Source organism: Diadema setosum, chromosome 5, assembly GCF_964275005.1.
Source record: "Diadema setosum chromosome 5, eeDiaSeto1, whole genome shotgun sequence".
Classification (NCBI taxonomy): domain Eukaryota; kingdom Metazoa; phylum Echinodermata; class Echinoidea; order Diadematoida; family Diadematidae; genus Diadema; species Diadema setosum.
The window spans coordinates 37,116,586-37,139,721 of NC_092689.1; the positions used below are offsets into that span (position 1 = coordinate 37,116,586).

Consider the following 23,136-nt stretch of genomic DNA (forward strand, 5'->3'; position numbering starts at 1 on the left):
TTTGAAGCAGGGTCTAATTTACCCTTTTCTCACATTTACAAACAATCAGAATTACTTCAAATTCAATGTCAGCAAACTTAAATGTATTTTACGCATAAAACTTTAATCATTTACTTGCGAGGCCAATATTGATCTATGTGAACTGCAAAATTCTCTTGTACGTTTCTCAAACATCTGTCAAAGTTGAAAAAGGTATTTTGAAGGACTACATTGCAACAACGCCAACAATAACAACAGAACCGTGTGAAGGAATGGCAGAAGCATTAATGTTTACCTATTGTACAAAAGAAAGCTTAGTGGTCTGGTGGACTGCTATAGCTTTGCTATTGATGAAAAGGTCCAGGATTCGAGCCCAGTTAAGATGCTTGAGCTCTCGAGATACTTCATCCCAACGTTTTTGTGTTATGATTCGTTGTAAAGGATTGTGAGCAAGAACGTGATGGGGGGGGGGGTGCACAGGAACTATAGAAAACAACTATCATTGTTTTATGATGATGTTTTTGATAATAACATAACATTTGTGACAAAATGATAACACTGATGTTGATAATGATGATGGTGACGATAATAGTAATAACACCAATAACAATAATACATGTAATGTGATTACTATTGATTATGTCAGTCATTATCACAACATGGCTATTACGGAATAAAATGTACTGCACCCAAAACGTAATTGTAATGATATGAGTGTCAAAATTATATTCACCCGAATAATTTCCAGTGACCTCATTTGATTCTACCATTCTTTTTATCACCATTTTTTTTTTACCATTCTTCTGTATGTAGTCCAATAGATGTCCCGTCTTTCTCTGTCAAGTATGGACCACGATGACGTCAAACTCGTCCAGGACGTCAACGTCAACTACGCAGCTGCCACCGTAAGTGTGATTATTTTTGTAAATTATATAATTATCATCTTTAATGTATGTCCAACCGTCTATCTATTTCACATGAGACACGCAATTTGAATTATGACATAATTGTATACATGTATGTATATAATGCAATGCAAAATGCTTGGTTGCTACAGTTACAATAGCTGATGTAACTTCTCTTGCCATTACAACGTGTGCCATGATATCTGATATCTTAAACGCCACTATTATCATGCTGATGCTACGATTGATAAATCTTTAAATAGATTTAAGTAACAAAAACGACGGCGAAAATACCATTCTATAATCGTCCATACCCATATCACGGGGATACGATTTAAAAAAAAGCCTATAATGGTAACATTGCTGGTTCTGATCTGATCTGATCTGATCTGATCTGATCTGATTAGATTGGATTGGATTTGGTTTGATTTGGTTTGATTTATTCACAGTATACGTATACACACATTATACACATTGTACATAGTTTGTACATGGAATGTGTCATAATACATTTTGTGTGGCTCGTCATAAGCTATGAAAAGCTTGACTGAGATCTCCAGTAGATATAACTTATGAACCTATGCATAATTATGTACAGAAACATTACACAACACAAAAATGTACTATGCGCGTTCAATGGATTCATATAGATAAAGATATGATAAAAGGAGAGGAAAATAAGTAGAATACATCATGGTGGTTGAAGGTATACAAAAATTGATAATTCTGGTAACAAGGAAAGACTAGTTACTGTAGTACGTGATGTAAAGTAAACGTGTGAACACGGGGTGCAGACAAGAACCATGCAACTGGTATTACTGCAAAAACATTATTTGAAAAGAAGGGCATTGCTTACTTGTCTTCTAAAAGTATGTTTTGTTTGGTACCGTCACATTTCATGCGAAGGAGAAATCTAGATGTCAGGACCAGCATGTCGTATGGATCGGTGGGCAAGGGTAGTTCTTGAATTTTCTGTAGGTGCACATTTGTATAGAGGCTCTGGTTGGATAACTATGAATAGCGGAACATGTTTAAAAGTTTGATGGGGAGTTCGTGGGAATGGAATCTGTACATAGACACAGCACTTTGGAGTCAATGAATGTCGCTGCCCAATCGAAAAAACAATGGGTTTATTATGAGACGCAATCATGTTGTCAGAGTTCTGCAGAATTCTGCATTTATAGTGTCAATGAGACGCTCAAGATTATGATCAGAAAGAAATACATTGATATTGTCTGGAAATAGAATGAAAATTAATGAAGTAAAGAGGAAGAATTACAGATATCATTGATGCATATAAGAAATAACAAGGGTCCAATAATGGAACCTTAGGTACCTCACATTTTGATTAATATTACATCAGAGTGCGAAAGTTATTATAAGCAGTATATTGTTTTCGGTCACATAACTAGTTCTTAAACCACAAAAGAGGAGTTCTTCGTATATACAATAAACATTCATCTTTTCTAATGATAAGATATACTATGATCAATGGTATGGAAAGCTTTACTTAGGTTCATAAATACTCCAAGTACATGCTCTTCCTTAGATAATGAAATCGAAATCTTATCACGGAGTTCAATAAGAGCTACATCTGCTTTCCAAGGGAGGTATCTTCTTTCTTTAGTTTGAGTATAACTTTGACAAGTTTCAGTTCACCAGTGAAATAACACCAGCACTTAGTGATATATTAACAATGTGAGTAAGCGGGACGATGCTGATGATGGTGACGATTATGATGATGATGATGATGATGATGATGATGATGATGATGATGAGGAGGAGGAGGAGGAGGAGGAGGAGGAGGATGAAGACGATGAAGATGATAATGATGATGATGATAATAATGAGGATGATCCTATAATGACATGCAGATGATAATGATCAATGTACCGATGATAACTATCATAATGGTGAGCGCTGGTAACTGTGCCGATGATGAAGATACCTGACAGGCCTTATCATGTTGTGTCTTTATGGCTCCTCTTCAGACCGCTAGAGGGTTGGGCGTACTCACCACGGGTATCTTCATCGTGGGTGAGATGGCAGGCACGGGTGTCCTCGCTCTCCCAAGGGCCATAGTTGATGCAGGTAGGTCTACTGTGTGTCTCCTCCTCGACTTTTGAGCAGCATTTCTACGATTTTTATGTGCTGCACCACTAATTCGTGTCGTGTGCGACACCATTTTCATGCCTGTTTCCCGTTCATTCTATCGTCGTCATACCGTATAGATACTGTAGATAGAGAATGGAGAAAGAAAGCAGTCATTTGTCATCTCGACATAAAAGACTTGGTTGGACATGATTATGCAAGTGATTAAATATGGATTAATATGTTATACTTTTCATTGGAAATTATATAATCATTGTGATTTTCATATTTCGAAGCATTGTGTAGACCGCTGATATACTGTACATGTTCTAATCATTAACATGTTTTGATGTGTAAGTATAGTAATATAAAGTTATAGTGTTTACTGTATGATGTAACAATTAGACATGTTTATTAACTTCGTGTGCATATAATATACCAGGTGATTGTATCACGTTTATATATCTGTATGTTCTTCTCTTTTATACATTCATGTCATGCAAAATGAATATGATATAAATATGATATGATAACATTATTATCATATCATATCATATAATTTTAGTATAATATTTTCATGTTCTCCTCTACCATCTTCACAGGATGGTTTGGATTGCTGCTGATAATAGTAGGGGCCTTCATGTCAGGATACACTGGCATCATCTTAGGCCGCTGCTGGACCATCGTCAAAGAGAGATTCCCGGAGAAGTATGGGGGACACACCCGGTACCCGTACCCTGCGATTGGATCCGAAGCTTTCGGGAAACTGGGCAGGTATGAAACGACATGGTATAAAATGATTATTTAGTTCCAAATGCCTCGTTAATATTCAAACCCACGAAGTAAGTTTGATCTAGGCGGCAATGATTAAACGAGAAATACATCGAGAATGGAATCAACCAAGTTTTATTTAATCCAACGTGTGTTTTCCCCCTTGTTTCTCCACATAACCTATATTATAGACATGACGTCAGATGACAACACGGTCACATGACCAATGAAAATGATAGTATCCATGTGCTCAGTGAAGGAATACGACGTTTCCGGTAAAAACAACAGGAACATGGCCCCAAACATTCGATTCCTTGTGGGTAAATTAGATGACATCTTGAAATCTAAGTTGACATTAAAATAGATCAAGGCACCCGAAACAGGTCTGTAACTACAAATTTTGAATTAACCTAATGCTCCTCCACACAACAGCAAATATGAGTGAACAGTAAAATGTACTGTTTATTACAGATAATAATCATTTCCAGAAAGTCTTGTTTAAAAAAGATGCTAGAAGCAAAAATATCCACGAATGTTACTAAATATCATAGGGCCAAGGGGTCCAGTCGTGTTTGGGTATTGTGTATATCATGAACCTTTCGAAAATTGGTATGTTTGTGACCGTGCTCTGCAGTTACTCGGTACGGTTCTGTGTGAACGCAACGCTGTTTGGGGTAAGCACCGTATTCTTGCTGCTGGCGGCTGACAACATGCAGACATTGGTCCACAGCTCCAAGCTGGTTTTCTGCGTGTGGTTACCTATCATCGCCGTTTGTCTCGTCCCCCTCACCTGGCTGGGAACGCCCAAGGATTTCTGGTGAGATGTCTCGACCCCTACCCACGCCTACCGTAGTCCAAGAAACAAAACCAACCAAACAGTGCATGAGTGAAAACACCACCACCACCACCACCACCACCACCAACAACAACAACAACAACAACAACAACAACAACAACAACAACAACAACAACAACAACAACAACAACAACAACAGCAGCAACAACAAACAAATAAAGAAAATTTGAACAAAAAGGAATGCATGAAACTGTCCAAAGAGCAATTGACGTAAGTACCTCAGTCCTCATTGGAATACAAGTAGCCCGCTAAAGCGGGAAACCTATGACCTTGTTTAAGATTTATTGTTTAAGATTTATTATGGTCTGATTTTATGTCAGTATTGTCTTCGGGCAAATTGTTTTTAATAGGGTCCCATTTGTTTTTCTCTTGTTTATATTTAAAACAACAAACAACGGTATAACCTTTGGCAATACTCTGATCTCAATCTCCATCTCCAAAAGAGACATGTTATTCTTTTTCGTAATGTTTTATACCATTTTAGAGATGAAATATGAAGACAGACTTCTTATGTATAGGCCTATATATAAAATCATATTTGTGAGTCTGTGAGAGCATCTAGGTGTCTTATTGTGTACTTGTATACAGAAACCCAATATTTATATTTATATAATCTGTCTCGCCAACACCGTTCTTGTTTTTTTTCTTTTCAGGCCAGTAGCTATTGGTGCCATGGGAGCAACCAGTATTGCCTGTCTTCTCATGTTCATTCAAATTCTCATGGATATCCCAGCCCAGCCTCCAAGCCACACGTCGCCCTCTTTTGTCTCGTTCTTTATAGCTTTTGGAACCATCATTTTCGCATTCGGTGGTCACGCGGCTTTTCCGACGATCCAACACGATATGAACGACCCGAGACAGTTCCCCAAGAGCGTCTTCTTAGCTTATGGAAGTAAGTATCATCACACATTGTCGGCTAGTCAAATACGGAAAGTACCACTCTGTTGTATTGGTGGTGTTGTTTGTTGACGTAATTACTGCCAAGCTCAGATTATGTTTCCACGATTACAGACCTGAGTGTTTACGCCGCATGATGATGATGATGATGATGATCATCATCATCAATATGATTTCTAATCCTCTAAATCCATTCTGTGGAGTGTTCTAGGCGCAAAAGAGAGGTTGAAAGAAGTATAGAAACTACACAAAATATAGATATTCAAAAGAGACTTTAAACAAGTGCGTTTTAACCACTTTTAAAGGATTCTGATGAAGGGCTATTTTCAAAACTGAAGGTAATTTATTCGATAAGGTGGGACGGGCATGGGCAAAAGCTCGTGAGCCCTAGGATGTTACGAATTCAGGAATTACAAGAAGGCCAAAGTTGGATGAGCGTAGAGATCTATATTACAGGAGTATAAGTATGAACTGAATCTATACTATACTGCGATCATCACCATCACTTACATTTGTTTAATGTATAACTATTGTTTCTTTAGCTCTTGCAATGCTGGAATATTCTTACAAAACATCTTCCACATCTTAACTTATCTTTTGTATCAAAGAGTGGAGGATATCATTTAGACTTCATAATTCACACATCAAGATTGAATATTCATATTCATTAAATTCTTCCGTCGAGTTCTTTTTATTGCAACTGATTAACAAATTGCTCTGCATCGACGTAAATAAGCATTGAATTGGATAAGTGTTGAAGTAGTAGCCATGACAGAAACACTGATGAAGTAAGTGCTTATTTACGTCGATGCAGGGTAATTTGCTAATCAGTTGCAATAAAAAGAACTCGACTGAAGAATACCGTGAATTTGAATAATAGCATTGCGAAGTACCAGCTGCAAACTACAAGGATTAGAACCTCGGTAGTCGGCGGTCTAGTGGATAAGACGCCTGTCCGGAGGTCGTAGGTTCGAATCCTGCCCAAGTATGTATGCCCTTGATTTATTTCGTCATGACTACTACACAATGATCAATTCAGTGCTTATTTACGTCGATGCAGGGCAATTTATCAATCAGTTGCAAGCTTGAATATAACTTTAAGTTTGGACAGGAACCTAAAACATCTCATTCTTAAAGCCATTTGGTGTCAATGTTGATTCGACCCACAGTTATCGTACTGATGTACTTCCCGATTGCTGCTGCCGGTTACTTCGTGTACGGAGACGCCTTCCTCGACCAAAACACCGACAACATCCTCGACGTCATCACACCCGGCGGTATTCAGAAGACCGTCATCACCATGATCATGCTGCATCTCGTTCTCGGCTTCGTCATCGTCATCAACCCTCTGTGTCAAGAACTTGAGGAAGCTCTCGGCATCCCCCTCCGTGAGTCGACATTCTATCTATAATTCATTCCAATACTTGAAGATAGAGGTTTATTCTATACCAGCCCATACTCCTTTGCACCTCCTCGGTTATGTTTTTCAACGTATGTTCAAGCAGCAACTACTTACGGCCTGCGTGATGTATGTTTCTTATGCCGCAGAAAAAGGGGCAGCAAAGATCACAACAAATTAAGAGAAGGAAGTAACCTTGATTCAATTAAACAATTGTCTTTACGTGGTTCTATCCTGTCTCCTTTTCGCTATGCAGAAAGATGAAATGAACTCGATCCCGTAAAAAGCATGCGGAATAATAATTTCACTCTGTCTATATGAAATTAATATACGTCAACGATCAACAATCATAGGATCGCTAGAAACAAGTTCCAGTGTCTGAATGATATAGTCTCATATTCTACTCATGTAAGATAGATTCAACTCGTCCTCAGATTTGGGACCAATCCACCCAGAAGATCAAAGTAAGTCTAATTATTCTTCTCCCACAGATTTCAACTGGAAGAGAGCTGCGCTGCGTACAATGGTCGTAGGCCTTGTTCTGTTCACTGGGGAAACCATTCCACATTTTGGCGCCATCTTGTCGCTAGTGGGCGGGTCCACCGTTACCTTCCTAACGTTCGTTTTTCCGTCATTATTTTACCTTCGGCTGAACGCTTACGAGGACCCATCTGGGAGGTGGGAAAAGAGGTAGGCATACATGTCAATGTTGACAATAAGCGCAAATCAACAACTATTGAACTATCTATTGAGCACGGGAACAATCATTACGATAGCATAACCCTTACAAAGATTACCATCCCTACAGAAGTAATGATACTCACCCCCCCCCCCCCCCCCCCCCCACACACACACACATCCCTACCTACGCACTCGTACATGGACACACGTTCAGGCCGGTGAGATTGAATCGAGTTTATTGATTATATTAAATGAACTCGACTCAACATTAGCAGTGTGAACGTGTGTCCGTGTGTGAGTGCGTAGGTATAGGAATAACGGTGAGTGTGTGTGTTTGCTAGTAAGTAATCTTTGAACAAAAATATCACTATTTTGATCATTATCACAATATCTAAAAAGTACTTGATATCACGGTACCTTTTTTGTAATTTATGTATTATATCTTCTCTTTACAGAAATCTCGGTCTCCACCACAAAGTCATTCATGCCGAGATAATCCTGGTGGGCGTGGTCGGAGGTGTGGCTTCGACATTTTCTGTCATTTACTCCATGGCGCAGGGAGGCTCCCAGTTCACCGTACCTTGTTACGTCAACGCTACTGCGGCGCATCTCTGAAGTGCCACCCTGTGCATCCTAACCCTATCTTAATCCTGTCTTTCAGGCGAGACAGCAAATTGGTCAGCAATTTCAAAATGCTACAAAATATATGAATGTATCAATAAATCAGTTTATATTTCTGATGATGGAATGAGATTGAAATAATCATTTTGAATCGTTTATAATTTCTTCTCTACAACACGATATGAGACATTATCACCTAAAAATAAGATATAAAAATGATAAATGGCATTTTGTAAATGCCTGTTTTGAGCATTTGCTGTGTTCTTGCCTTCTCTGACCAAAAGAGAGATGACACTTACTTAAGTCAACATTATTGAATTTTATTACGTTATAGAATAAGGGGAGCCACAAAACAAGGTGCATAGTGTTACGGTTACTTTGTGTTAATCGAGTGGACATCATTATGTTTCTCAACGATGTGATCTTTTTTCTTGATGTTAAAAGACACACCAGCTAACGCATGTTATTATGATCATGCAATCTTCCTAGAGGTTACCATGGCAATAAATATCATGGCAAAAGGCTTACCTAACCTATCAACATCAACAGTACAAAGAAGGAAATATTCAGTGACTTGAGTGACTGACTCCCTCACCAAGCATTCTACCAAAATATCACCAATTAGTCTAGAGATGTACTGGTATGCCCAAGTTCAACATACAAGCATTTTCATACAAGCATTTTGCATTCACATCGGTCTCTGAAAACATCTTGTAATAATTTCATATCTACGGATTACGATGTTCTTTCTTTGTTTCATTTTTGTGTTATTGCAATTTTGTAATACGGTAGTGCTTTGTTTCGTTTTTCATATGCAGTGTATGGCTAGATCTTAATTGTTTTATGATTCGCCTTTACAAGCCTGTGGTTGTGATGATCGAAGGATTTGCGGAAGATGAGGAGTTTAACTTTAATTATGTAAATACTGAAATTATCAATGATTTTCTTAGAGTGCAATATCATGCAGATTAGACAGTATCTATCTTGGTTTGTACATTTGAATTTTTGTATATGACAACCACAATCCTGTAATTTGATACCTTGTCACTCTAAAGGTCAAGGTTACCAAAGTGTCTTAAGTACTTGCTTACTTTACTTTTCCGGAACGATGGTATATGACAGGGCATGTTCATCGATTAGGGTTGGGTTGTCTTCTGCTGCCTTCCCCTTATATATAGCGTGGGCTGATCTCATTCCAATATATTAATCCTATATAAAAAAGTACTTCATCCTAAGTCAGTATAGATATCTGTACTTTGTCAATATTATTGCTCTTGTTGCGTTCTACCAAGTGAAACAAGCGTCCAAGTTATACAATTAACGAAATATTTCCTGCGAGCAAGCACTGAAGCTTACAAAGGTTGGTGTGGAAAATAAAGTGTGCTAACACATGATAAAAAGTGTGTACATTAAATGACCTATACGCTCCTGTTAACGAGTTAACGTAAGTTAATGAGACTTGATTTCATCTACTTATTGTTTCAACGCGGGTAAATCGTTTTAGAGGCTACCATGAAATTTTTTACTGACATGCATTCGACTTATATAGATTAACGTGATAAAGACCAATGTGTTTACCTGTTTACAGAATCAAAACTCATGAGTCGAATAGTATCGGTATATTCAAAAGGAGAGAAGTATTAAACTAAACAATTAAAAGGATTTATCTTCACAAACTCTAGACAACATAATCAAAATCAGTATAGCTCTTGATGTTATTTTTCTTTTGACTGTTTAAGTGTGCTCGATTGAATCATATAGCTATTACTATTAACATATGTTTTGATACTTACATCAGAATCCTCGTTAACATACGAGACGACTATAGCATAAATGTATGCAATTCATTACTGTTAATAGGCCATACCCAGGTCTCTTCAAAGTGTATAAGAACAGGAAAAAAGAACAATCATCTTTCATCATAATTCAATGTTATGAAATTTCACGGTTAAATCACACGTGAACAATTCAAGAACTTTATTTAATAAGTTTGCGCCAGTTTTCTTAACTGTGTATTAATTCTGGCTGTACATGGATGTGTGTGTGTGCGTATGTGTGTAAGAACACGATTCCTTTTCATCTCTATTTTCTGCTTTACCCTCAGGAACCCAGAGCACACATATTTCAGCCACTCAAGTCACTCCATGTAGAATAACTCTAAATTTGATGTATAGTATATACGTGTTTCTAGAGTAAAAATGAAAAAAAAAATGTTTAAATTCTTACTGGGCATATCAAGCAATACTGCAGTCAATGATGCTTCTCTGTGTTAACCACTTAGAGAGGGCCTTTAATTGAAAATGAATAATTGTTACATTGTATTTTGCATTTCTATCAAGTACTATGTTGAAACGTGAATAAAAATATTTTCTATTTTGTGAAAGGACTATGTTTCATGTCAGCTTTCATTTCTGTTCTCATTTGTTTTATGAATCGTGAAAATTTTAAATCAGAAACTTATTGCCTGCGAGAATTTGGTGGGTGTCGGAAAAAAAAAAACCTCTGGAGATTTCAGAATCTCACGGAATGTGGGGTAATAGAATATTTTAAAATAGCATGACAAAATGATCAGAATATTTGCACATTTAGATGTCGATAAATCTGTTGTTTCTTTTTCCTGTGGCAATTTAAGAATAATCCACATTTCTGGTTATGCATTTCTTCTGTCGTAGATGCTTAACGTCACCAATGAAAAAAAAGACAACATTTTGATAAACAAGACATTAATCCTTATCATAAAAACATGGAAACAGTGCAGAAAATGAAGAAGTCGGTATACGTAAACATATACAACTGCTAACTACTCTCATTGAATAAGTCATCTATAGTTTCGTAACCGAAACGCCAATATCATGTCATGAATAAGTATTACTGTAACGCCACACATAAAATCTATTATTTTAGATTTATATTTTGTTGAAGTTCAAATATGGCGCTATTGGTGACTAACCTACGTGCTGAGACATAGTCAAAGTAATGAATTCTGGCGTAGAGTTGCTTTTGTTGCAACTGATTGACAAATTTCCCTTCATTGACGTAAGCACGGATTATTATCTTTTTAATCATGGCTACTACCGAAACACTGAATAATCGGTGTTTATTTACGTCGATGAAGGACAATTTGTTAATCAGTTGCAGCATGCTATATAGTGCTGTTTACTCTTTGTTTGCTTGTTGCTTGTTACTCCTGTTCCTATATATACTTCCGGCGGACCGCAACGCAAGGTTATATGATTTCAGATTATTTGGTCCGGGTTCAGGCCGACAATTGCCGAAAATTGTGTAAACTTGGTAAACGTTCAAAAAGTGTCCACAGAAATTTATTGACCCTCTACTTTATCCAAAGTATATACTAAGGGTGCAGATGACACAAATCATCAAAGTACAACATAGACTTAAAGGGGCATTCCAGACGATTTTCATGATTTCACATTATGTCACTTACATAAATCGACAACTCCATGTATAGATTTGTGGAATTTATTGTGGTTCTTGAACAGAGAAACAATAGCTTCAAAAAACGTGAAACAAATTACACACTGAACAAGGATGATGACATAGGAGGCTCACATATTTCAGAAATGTAGCAGCGTAATTCCATAACAATACTGCTTGCTTGCGAGTTCACCTGTGTATAATCTATGCATGCCTTCTTCTTTTGTTCTGCTTCCTTGAGTCCCAACTCATGCATTCTAATGGTGACTCTGCCATGTCATCATCCTTGTTCATTGCAATTTGTTCTAAATTTTGAAAATATTCTTATTCTTCATCCCGATTATCACAAATTCTGAAACTCTGTCCTCAGTATAACTTATCTATAGTTGTTCAAATGTAAAAATCTGAAAACCATCCGGAGGTCTCCTTTAATACAGATGACAGTCGGATGGCACGTAATCGAACACACAGACACAAATACCCAAGCTCACAAACATGAAAGGATGAGCGCCTGCGTGGTAGATTTAGAGATTTAATACGCCCCCTTCTCCCTCGTCCTTCACGATTAAGTTTCGATTTTGTCAAATCAGTAATAATTTCTTGATACAACTGTAGTTTTTTCTAAATGAATTGCCATCACGAGACAGGAATCACATAGAATAAATTGGTTTCATCACGTGCAAAACTGAGCACGGTGCGAGGTCTAAAGTTTAGATCAATAATCCACCCTGATGCGCAATTAATATGGGGAAGTATATTGCCATATTTATGGTTCCTAATTCTACAATGACACCAGTTGAAACCAATGCCAGTCGCTTCGTCACATCTCACCTGTATTTGTCATGAAATAAAGGCATGATCAGCAGACAATGCACACCCTGTGGTGATAATTCGACAATGAATATGACAAAGTATGTTTTTGCTGAATGTTTGTTCGTCTGTTGAACTAAAGTTACCTGACGCTGCAGTTTAAGCCTTTGTATGGATCCGTTGTCATGAGAAAAGGACTGCAGTATATACCCGGATGGAATTTCTGTAGGTTGTCTAACTGATTGCCCTAACAACGTTGCCACGGTTGCAAGAACAAAGACTTTAGACGCATTGGTAAGAGATTGTTCAAATGTTATTTCTATTCATTTCGAGAGGTAAACTGCCTAAACGCGCAATTCATGAATCTGTTCCACACTTCTGCTGGCAGGGTACGTTGTTTCGGCATTGGTACAGTAAGTTCATAGTGCATCACAGGATGTAAGGCTCGTCATACCCGCTGAATTCCAATGTTTTATATATACGTTTGTAAAGGAATTACGTACTCAAACAACAGACTGTATCATGGTTATCATAATTCCTTCACCATAACATTTTAATATAAACAATCTTGAAATGGGAATCTGTTTATAAGAGTGCAATTTGTAGAAGAACGTTCGGTTTGCAGCTTTCAGGATGACTATTCCAAACGTCCTAAAACTTTCCCTGTTGAGAGCTGACAGTGATGCGCGGGAGTACAAAATGAAACATTGTACATAATATTTACAATAAAAAGTTATCAATTTCATTTTCTTTGATGATTGCCTTTTGTTTTGATTTCTATTTATTTGTCCACCTATGTGTGGAGAATATGTACTCACGTATGCATTCAGAAAGCGAAAGACCCTGTGTTTTGATTTATATTCCTCCGAATATATGTCTGTTTTTCTATTTGTATTTGGAAGCATTGGTATATTGGTATTTGGAATGATGGAAAGGTCTGGTGTAATTCAAAACTCCGACACAGTTTCAGCTACAGCTTGTCCAGGTATTAGACCGCTTAAATGGAGCAGGACAGAGTCACGCTTGTTCCAGATGGCAGCCTGAACTCTCCCGCCGCTATGGTAAGTTCTGAAGATGGATGTCTCCATGAAGCAAGACGGAGAAATACAGAAATAGTTTCTATTCAGATTTTTTTACTGATAATCATAATATCATAAACATTGAAAGAAATAAAGCTAATCTTCTGTCTCACTAAGCGAGGTAAGCACGAAAAATGATTACAACGTTTCGGCCACGAAATCTGCTATGCCTTCGTCTACCACGATGATGAACATCTTTCGTACTATCATAAACATTACAATCATTCATTATGATCGCAATTTGATCTCAATATTGTGATAACAATGATCACTCATAATTTTGCTTATCTAATTATCTGTAAAGAAAAACTTTGTTCTTACGTCACTTGATACACACTGTAATCCTCTTTTTAATATTTATTATATAGTGGTAGGTGTCACATAATGTGTGAATTCCAACACTTTTCCTGCTATGAATAACGTGAATTTTAAGATGCAGTAATCTCTGTAAAGTCTGTAGAAGCCTACGTACGAGGATATATGGTTACTGTCTTTGACAATTATGTTGACAAGATGTTATGCCACTGATGTGGTAATGCTGCTATGGCAATGACGAGATGTTGCCACCATTACAAAAGACGTTAAAACATGATGACGCAACCAATGATAGCAATGCCGAAAAAGATAACGGTGGCGATTATGCCACTAATGTTTCAAATCTGTGAAAGAGGAAAACACACGCTTTTTGGTAATGATATTTTATAACGAAAGTAATCTCAGTCTCCATCCTCCCTCTGTGTGAGTGATTTGTTGGTTTGTCTGTTTGTATATAGGCAACCTTGGGTCTGGGAGCTTTAACCACCGGGCTCTTTATCATAGGGGAAGTGGCCGGTACGGGTGTCCTAGCTCTACCAAGGGCGGTGGTTGATACAGGTGATGTATCCCATAGCAACGAATATACTTCGATTGCCGCCATTTATACTTTTCTACATCACAGTCATTACGCATTATTCAATGATAGGGAGAGATCAGTGATCAATTGAATATCAAGAAGGATAGGTATGGCAAATTACAGTCAATGACAGCCATTCGCGAAAATGGAAGCAAAGTGGAGAATTAAGCAAATTCATTCGCTTTTTATCCATTATATTTTTCTATCAGACTGAAAATTATATAAATGATTATGATCTTTTAACAGAAAATAAGTGCATATAATCATTGACATTGAAATGTATGGTAAACAACGTTTATAAATATGCAATTAGTAAGGAAGGTAAAAAAGAAAAGCATTTTGAATGTATGAATGTAGTGGAGATGGGAAAGAATGATGGAAAAAAGCAATGTTTGTAATATATAAATGTTTGCGTTCCTCTATGTCTTGACAGCAGCTGATGTGCAAGCTGTCTTTATCACAAATCATGGAGCTTTCACTCACCCCTCCCCCCCCCCTTCCCTCTCCCCTTCTCTTTGGTCTCCCTCGTGACAGTGCAGGTTGGATAGGTTTGGCCATCATCATATTTGGGGCCTGTATGCTGGGCTATACGGGCGTTATTCTCGGCCGCTGCTGGACCATCGTCAAAGAAAGATTCCCGGAGAAGTATGCAGGTCACACCCGATACCCGTATCCAGCCATTGGATACGAAGCGTTCGGGAGAATTGCGAGGTAAAAAAAAGAATATCGACCCTTATCAAACAGAATAACACTGGCATTTCATAAGCAACCAATTACTTGCCAATAAAGGATACGTGGTGAACCGTCAAGCTTTCTATCAGCACGTTAATCTTCTGAAAACCTATACCTCTTAACGATCCAAATAAAACATCAACCAACAAATTGATAAAATGATTTTTTTTTCCTAAGAAAAAAAAACCCGCTCGGCTCCATTGTTCCTGTCGGCTTGGCATCTTTGCAATTTTGTCGATTTAGATATTGAAAATTTGAAAATGGTAATTTCCGGCATAGAACCGCTCCCCTCCCTCCCCCCCCCCCCCAAAAAAAAAAGGCAGGTTTCAGGTTGACTATAGCAAGAGCCATATTATACAGATATAGCCAATCCGAAATTGAGCATCTTGTATAGTAATGTATCAATATCAATGCTTATTTATGTCCTTTATTTTCTATTCTTGATAGTATTCCGTTAATAATTCTTAGTCTCCGATTAATCGTTCATCTATTCATGTGTCATCCCTGTGTTTGTACAGCAATGCGGTACGTTTCTGCGTGCATTTTACCATGTTTGGCAGCAGCGTTGTCTTTCTTCTTCTCGCTGCGGACAACCTGCACACACTGTTCAGCAGGTCCCTCAACTTCTGCTTGTGGCCACCCATCATCACCCTCTTCCTCCTCCCGCTCTGCTGGCTTGGAACGCCTAAGGATTTCTGGTGAGCTGAGTTGAATCAAACCACGCAATGTCCACTTAGGGAACTGAATGTAATTTTTTAAAAATCATTGCCGTTATCGCAACTGATTAACAATTTGCCCTACATCGACGTAAACAAACACTGAATTGATCAGTGTTTTAGTAGTAGCCATGACAGAAGAAATCATGGGCATATACTCGGGCAGGATTCGAACCTATGATCTCCTGGTCTCCGGACAGATGTCTTATTCATTAGACCACCGGGCTTCCACCCGACAGCCAGTGATGATTCTAATCCTTGTAGTTTGCAGCGGAGACTGCGTTATTATTCAAATTTTCATTCATTTCATATTCATTCTCATTGGTTGATCATACGCCATAGTCTCATGTCAGAGTATTTCTCACGGTGTTGATGGACTGTTGACTGAAAAAAAAGTCAGGTACTTGAGTAATTATCTCACACTCATGATATCAGGCCAATATCAGCCGATGATATTCCTAGGCAGTTTTTTATTTCAGGACATTTCATTCAAGACTGCTCAATTTCTCTTTTCGTTAACATTCACCTTAATGAAAATGCTCCGAAGGAGTTTAACGTCTTACACACTGTAAAGTTGCATTTCCGATTTTTGTATTCAGGTAGTATGAGTATACGATCAAATTTACGTTCTTGAACATTATGTATAGCCCAGCACCCCTTTACAAAGGCTTCAGGTAACATTGAGCTACATTTATTACATCTTTTGCACAGTGCTCCCAGTGTGGATTATCTGAAGACGCCATGTCAATATAAAAACCTGTCATGAAATCATCACCAGATAGAGGTTATGAAGTAAAAAGTGCACAAGATGATTATCTCTGTCTCTAAAGTGGTTATTAATGTGAGAATATAGTGTATGTTTGTCGAAACAATGAGCATGATCCAAATTTTCATTCAGGTTAACCCTTGGCAGCAATGTCTTTACCATAGCTTGTCCCCGTTTAATCAAAAAATAAAATCGATTATAAACTTCCTTAACACACAGGCTGCCATAGACTTATGATAGAAATCAAGTATAATCCTACTCTTCATAAAATAGGGCCCTGGTCGCTATTGTTGCATCATTCCTTGGTCGATTTTCTCTTTCTCACCTCCCCTCCCCATCTTTCTCTTTCTAACTCCCTCTCCTCCCCCTCCCCCTCCTCTCCAGGGTAGTCGCGACTGGCGCATCGATTTCTACTGGCATCGCTTCTTTCATCCTCTTCATCCAAGTCCTCCTGGAGATCCCCGCCGAACCTCCTCCTCACACGCCACCCTCCGTCACCTCTTTCTTCACAGCATTTGGCACCATCATATTCGCGTACGGGGGCCACGGAGCGTTCCCGACGATCCAACACGATATGAAGGACCCGCGACGATTCTACATCAGCGTTTTGTTCGGTTACAGCAGTAAGTGGGACCTCATGGTGTGATATGTTGGGACCTTCATATACGACTATCACTCACGCCAAATGAATCTGATAAACACGCAGAGCAGTTCTCTTAGCGGTTGATTAAGTCATGGCAGAATAAACATTATAGCTTTCCGAAGGCTGCAGAGGTCGTGGAGGTTATATTAAGAGGTCGAGACTCCCCCTTGAAATGATTCAATCCTCTCGTACGTTAACCGCGAGAACTTAACTAAGTCCTAGGTCTACCGCCAGGTTCCGCGGTCTCGTTTCCACTTCAATTCTAGGCTCGAATCCATACACAAAGGTAACGATGCGCAAATGCGTAGGAAATGTTACAACATTATAGGCATTTGTAAATATCATACAAATAGTGAATGGTCACAAGTGCAATGGTACGAGATTTCGCACGAGGTGAAAGATAGAGGCGCTCTATTCAACGAGGCGAAGACGAGTTGAATAGTGAGCCTCATCTTTCACCGAGTGCCAAATCTCGTTCCATTGCACGAGTAAAGACCATACACTATTTGATTTATACAACGTCCAAGTAGATCTTTTTGATCTAAGTAGGCCTAGAAGTCTATAGGGCCTATATGTATGAAAAATATAGCCAAACTTACATGTGGATCCACTGCGATTCTCTTTCTGGCTTGTGCAATCAGCGTAGATACAGGTACGTCACAGCATCTATACTAGCGTGCGCTCATACACGTATACTAGCACTTCGTAGGCCTACGTACGCGCATGCACGTACCGCACACGTACCTGCGCGAGCTGCATGCGATCCTCAATATGCAACACACAGTACACGCAGTACCGTACATTATTTTCTCGAACCGTGGAATAGAACGAAAAAATCGAACCAAGTTGCACGCAAAAATAGAACCAAAATTGCACGGCGCGTTGAATGGAGTGCTTATTTAATATCACGTCACCAACAATCCTCCAATCAAATTACAAGGATCTACTTGGACGTTGCATAAAAATAGTTAAAATACATTCATGGAATGACAAAAACAATAGAGATGCGGAAGGAGTGATCAAGGACACTGTATGTTAGTACCATTTTTTTTTTTTTTTTTGCGGTAACCAGTCGAGTGTTAACCAATCATCTCACTTTCGTTCACCTCCAATCGCAGCGACATTCTTAATGTACTTTCCCGTGGCGGCGGCCGGATATTTCGTCTTCGGGGACAGATTCATCGAGCTCAACACTGACAACATTCTCCACGTCATCTCAAAGGGCGCTATCAACACAATCGTCACCGTCATGATCATGGTCCATCTCGTTCTCAGCTTCGTCATCTCCATCAACCCGCTCTTCCAGGAGCTCGAAGAGGTGCTCGGCATCCCCCTGAGTGAGTTCATCGACCTCTATTGAATCTTTCACTCAACTTTGCCCTTCATGTTGTCCCAAATGAACGTTTTAGATCATTTTAGAAGGGAACTTTCGGTTCCCTGTAATTTGCTTTGTTTATGTAGTTGGCTGTTTAAGTATAAAACTTGATTTTTTTTATTACGTGTATCTGCAATATCAATTCACTTGAAATTATTTTACAAATATATCTTGACATTGTCATATTGAATTTATAACGGCAGATGGAGGAATTTAAAGAGATAGATGGAGAGGTGGGTACACAACGGGCAGACAAAGATACACAGTCAGTGATTTTAAGATTAGATGCTTTCACGTCATGCATGTGATAAATAAGACACATTCTCTGTATTTGGTGTTAGAGAAGAATATGGCGTTAAAGGAGACTGAAAATTTTACAGTACATATCATCTGATAACGTTCTTGAATATTCTCAGTACAACTCTTTAGGAATATTTCATATGGTCCCATTTGATGGAATTGATGAAATGAATAACGAAGATCTTACATGCTGACTCGAGAACTCTTCATCATCTCTGTACTCAGATTTCAACTGGAAGAGAGTGGTGTCGAGAACGGTGGTCCTTCTCCTTGTCCTGTTTACTGGAGAAACCATCCCACATTTCGGCACCATTTTGTCACTGGTGGGCGGCTCAACGGTCACCTGTCTTACCTGTGTCTTTCCGCCGTTATTTTACCTCCGACTGAACACCATGGCTGACCCTACAGGGAAATGGAAAAAGAGGCAAGCTATTAAAGGACAACGTATAAGCGTATAGGAGTAAGATGACTGGTCATACACGAAGGCTTTGTAAATCAACACTGTAATGTATTGCATTGCATTTATTAGTCCGCATAAAATAAACATAACCAATGGTGACAAGAATACGCAAACGATAGTCACGCAATGTTAACTGGAATACCGCTGTATTACCCTGCTCAGCTGCCTACAAGACACTGCTATTCTACTGAGGGTCCAAGAAAACCATATATGCAACAACATTATACATAGAAATATATGCAAAGTGCAGTATGATGATACAACGATAGTATAAGGTATGATTTTTAAGGCTTTCGTACTTCCTACATACAATATCTGGGGATATTCATAAGAGGTCCAACAAATAAGTTACCTTATTTAAGCAAAGGTCTACTTACCCGAATTCATCATGATATTACTATAGGAATATTCTGGGAATATAGAAACAAAAATATTACCATGGTAACTACGTCAATCACATGCAATTTAGTAGTCTCGTATATTTCGATAACCTTAATAGACTTCATTGTTAGATAATATTTGCTATCATTGTTTTTATGGTCTCTTCTCTCTTTTTTTTTTCAGAGAACTCACCCTTCACAACAAGGTTATCCTTGCTGAGATCACGATGGTAGGCGTGGTCGGGGGCGTGGCCTCGATATTTTCTGTCATCTACTCCATGGCGACGGGGCAGTCACAGTTTACCGTCCCTTGTTACGTCAATGCCACTGGCGCCCACCTCTAACACCCAACCACCACCATCAAAGATTTGACACCATCTCAAAGAGAGAGCGAGTGTAGGATTACGACTGTATTCCATGTATCAGCCATCATAATGAGAATAGCCTTCTGCAAAGGCGGCTCGCAATGGACTCAATACAGCGAGCAGTGGACTCGCTCGCACACAGCGATCGGATGGGAGGGAGCTCGCTACTCTCGCGGCTCGCCGCCGTTCGCGCGCTGTGTGTGCAAGTCCATAGTTTTAAGTGTGCGTGTGCTGAAATTACAGCGAGCTGCCTTTGCAAAAGGGCTATAATATATTGTATATATTCTTATGAAAAAGACATTAAAAGTATATCCATCTTGTCTTTGTTAAAATGATCGACGCTCAATCAATTTGGTAGGCATTGTTGAACTATGTTTTTAAAGCCAACAGAACTTTATATGGACAGGAACGTGACAGTGAGTATGACAATAATATTATTGGTTGAAGGACAATAAGTGAAGCAAAAGTGTATAGAACCGGTTCACTTTATGTAGGTAGTCGACATTGAGAGTAACTAATGCTGAATGTTTGCATAAAATCACAGACATAATGTGACATGGACATTGATAGAAGACGTTCAAAGTTGAATCGACAAGGATAAAAGCTTCAGTGTTTTTTTTTTCTATACCGTGCAATACTTCTGAAAGTTTTTAGATGCTTGCAAATAGTTTCATTTATTGCCACTACAGAAACAATTATAAAACAATGACTGGACCGACAGCTTAAGGTTCGTTTGATTAGATGACTGTTAACAGCATTAGACAACGAGTAATTAAAAAGTTTTCTGCTCAAATGTTACGGAAACGTATATTGGGATGAGCCAAGCGCAAAAAAAACCCAACAAAACATAATAGTGAACTAGACCACGTACCATCTTGATTCAATACTGATGTACATGGTTTCCGATGGAGTTGGCAGAATCGCGAATGAGAATTTGGGGATATGGTCCTGGGCCCTGTTTCATAAAGCTGTTCGTAAAGTTACGAAGGACTTACGAACGACTGGTCATCACTTTTGATGTGTTATACTTATCAGAATTTCCCTAATTCAGCACAAGAACTGATCACCAGTCGTTCTTAATTCGTTCGTGACTTTACGAACAGCTTTATTGAAACACCCCCTGGTCAGTTATCGATCTGCACTGACAGGGCCCGTTCTCCTCAGTTTGGCTCAATGGTCTTGTACTTCACATCAATATCCCTCTCGAATATTATTTCTTTTTGATTCTTGACTGTATTGTGCTATGTAAACTCTTGATTGCAGCTTGATCGACCTCAAAACATTGATCTTCAGCAGATGTGAAAATAAATTCAAATCTTGACCAGTGAGGATCATTTCGTTGGTGTTGGTTTATGTGTGTTATGACAGTATACAGTGGTGAAAAATCAAGACTTGCTGTCGGTTTTACAGCATTTTCAGAGTTGTGTAATGTGTAGTAAAATTAGGTTTCTCAGAAACAGCACAGCACGGACACACACAAATCAGGACCATTTATGAACAAAAATAATACGTTTTTAAGAATAAGTGAAATAAGTAAAAAGAGTTGGGGAATATGAAATATTATTTGAGTCATTAACAAAGAATAGTCATAAAAGAAACAAATAAAAAGACACAGGTTTCAAGCTAAATAATACAATTGGTGTTAGAACTATAAAAGGATTTGATAACGTATATACGCGTGTGAGAGACAGAGAGAATTAGGGGGAGGGCGAAAGGGGAGAAAATTGTGGTCGGATAGCGATAGGTTATTGGTCAGTACCGGTAAGTGTTTAACACACTTTTTTTTTTAATCTCTGCGACAGGTTCAAATTAAGTTTAGCGAGTGGTGTGGGGATTGTATGCATTCATCCTCGATTATGCACAGTATAAAACAGACAAACAAACATTTAGGGCAAGTAAATCTTACCATTGTTTCTTTTGAACATTGAACGTAAGGATCAACATAGGCCTCGTGATGCGTGACTTTTTTCTCTATAAGTGCATGTCTCTGCCGGTGTTTATGATCGTTTGGGCATGTAACTGTATGAACTGATATCAACATATTTTGTACATGCTGTGGCAAAAGGGCAGGAAGGGTAGGCATATGATAATTAATGCCTAAACTCTTTCCAGCTGCCAAAGATTCCATTTCAATTCATCGATCCACCCCTGTGATAAGAACAACCTTCCAAATGGAAATTGTTGCTGACACGTGCTTATATTGTCTATTCGAGAAACAAAGACATCATTTCAGCCAGATTTCATTACTATAAAACTTTTACTTTCACTATAACGCATCCACGTTGATTATTTCCATATATACACGTACACACGCGTAACGAGAAAGGGAAAATGTAAGAGTGGGGAAGTATACAGTGTTACTGTAAGATAAAACCGAGCGCTCAAAACTCAATTTCTTCCTGATAATGTCGTTCGTTTTCTCACACTATTCTAACAGTGGGGACCCTAATTTTCAAAGCAACGTTAATGTGAAGAAGAAGTAGGTGCAGCAGTTGTTTTTTTTTTTTTCACTTGACATTGCTTGAAGAAGCGCGATGTCTAAAGTTTATTTGTTCGTGTGTGGCAACACCAATTTGCAGTTATTATATAGATGTTTTGTGAGCTCATAAATGCCATTTGTGCAAAGACATTCCCCATTTATTTGGTTTCATTCTACTAATCTGCACGTAGGCAGGATAGTTACGCTCTGCCCATTGCATTGTCGTACTGTTTGTGCTATTTAATCTGCAATAAGACGTGTTGAGCATTAATTAATTATCAAGAGCAGATTTTGCGTACATGATTTAGAATTGAGCACAGAGTAATTTTCTTGACTGACTGGAAATCAGTACAGACAAGGAGCCCATAGCCGAACAGAAGGTAAGTCATTTATAAAACTCATTCATTAATCTTTCTCAGATAACTTCACGCATGTAGATATTCAAAGCGCCTAACACATGCACACAATATTGCCCAGCTCTCTGAAATCGAATTATACTCTAGT

General features: G+C 38.5%; 2 protein-coding genes across 2 annotated transcripts; both read left to right on the top strand.

Moving 5' to 3' along the window:
- The first annotated feature begins 824 nt into the window (after positions 1-824).
- On the top strand, positions 825-8,194 carry LOC140228885 (uncharacterized). The gene is made up of 8 exons (XM_072309155.1): positions 825-884; positions 2,876-2,975; positions 3,578-3,749; positions 4,381-4,563; positions 5,256-5,494; positions 6,669-6,887; positions 7,390-7,588; positions 8,035-8,194. The coding sequence occupies exons 1-8, from the start codon at positions 825-827 to the stop codon at positions 8,192-8,194; spliced, it is 1,332 nt and encodes a 443-aa protein (XP_072165256.1).
- A 5,252-nt stretch (positions 8,195-13,446) lies between these two features.
- On the top strand, positions 13,447-20,132 carry LOC140228886 (uncharacterized). The gene is made up of 8 exons (XM_072309156.1): positions 13,447-13,506; positions 14,298-14,397; positions 14,956-15,127; positions 15,667-15,846; positions 17,015-17,253; positions 18,392-18,610; positions 19,174-19,372; positions 19,973-20,132. Exons 1-8 carry the CDS (start codon positions 13,447-13,449, stop codon positions 20,130-20,132), a joined length of 1,329 nt encoding a protein of 442 aa, XP_072165257.1.
- The last annotated feature ends 3,004 nt before the right edge of the window (positions 20,133-23,136 follow it).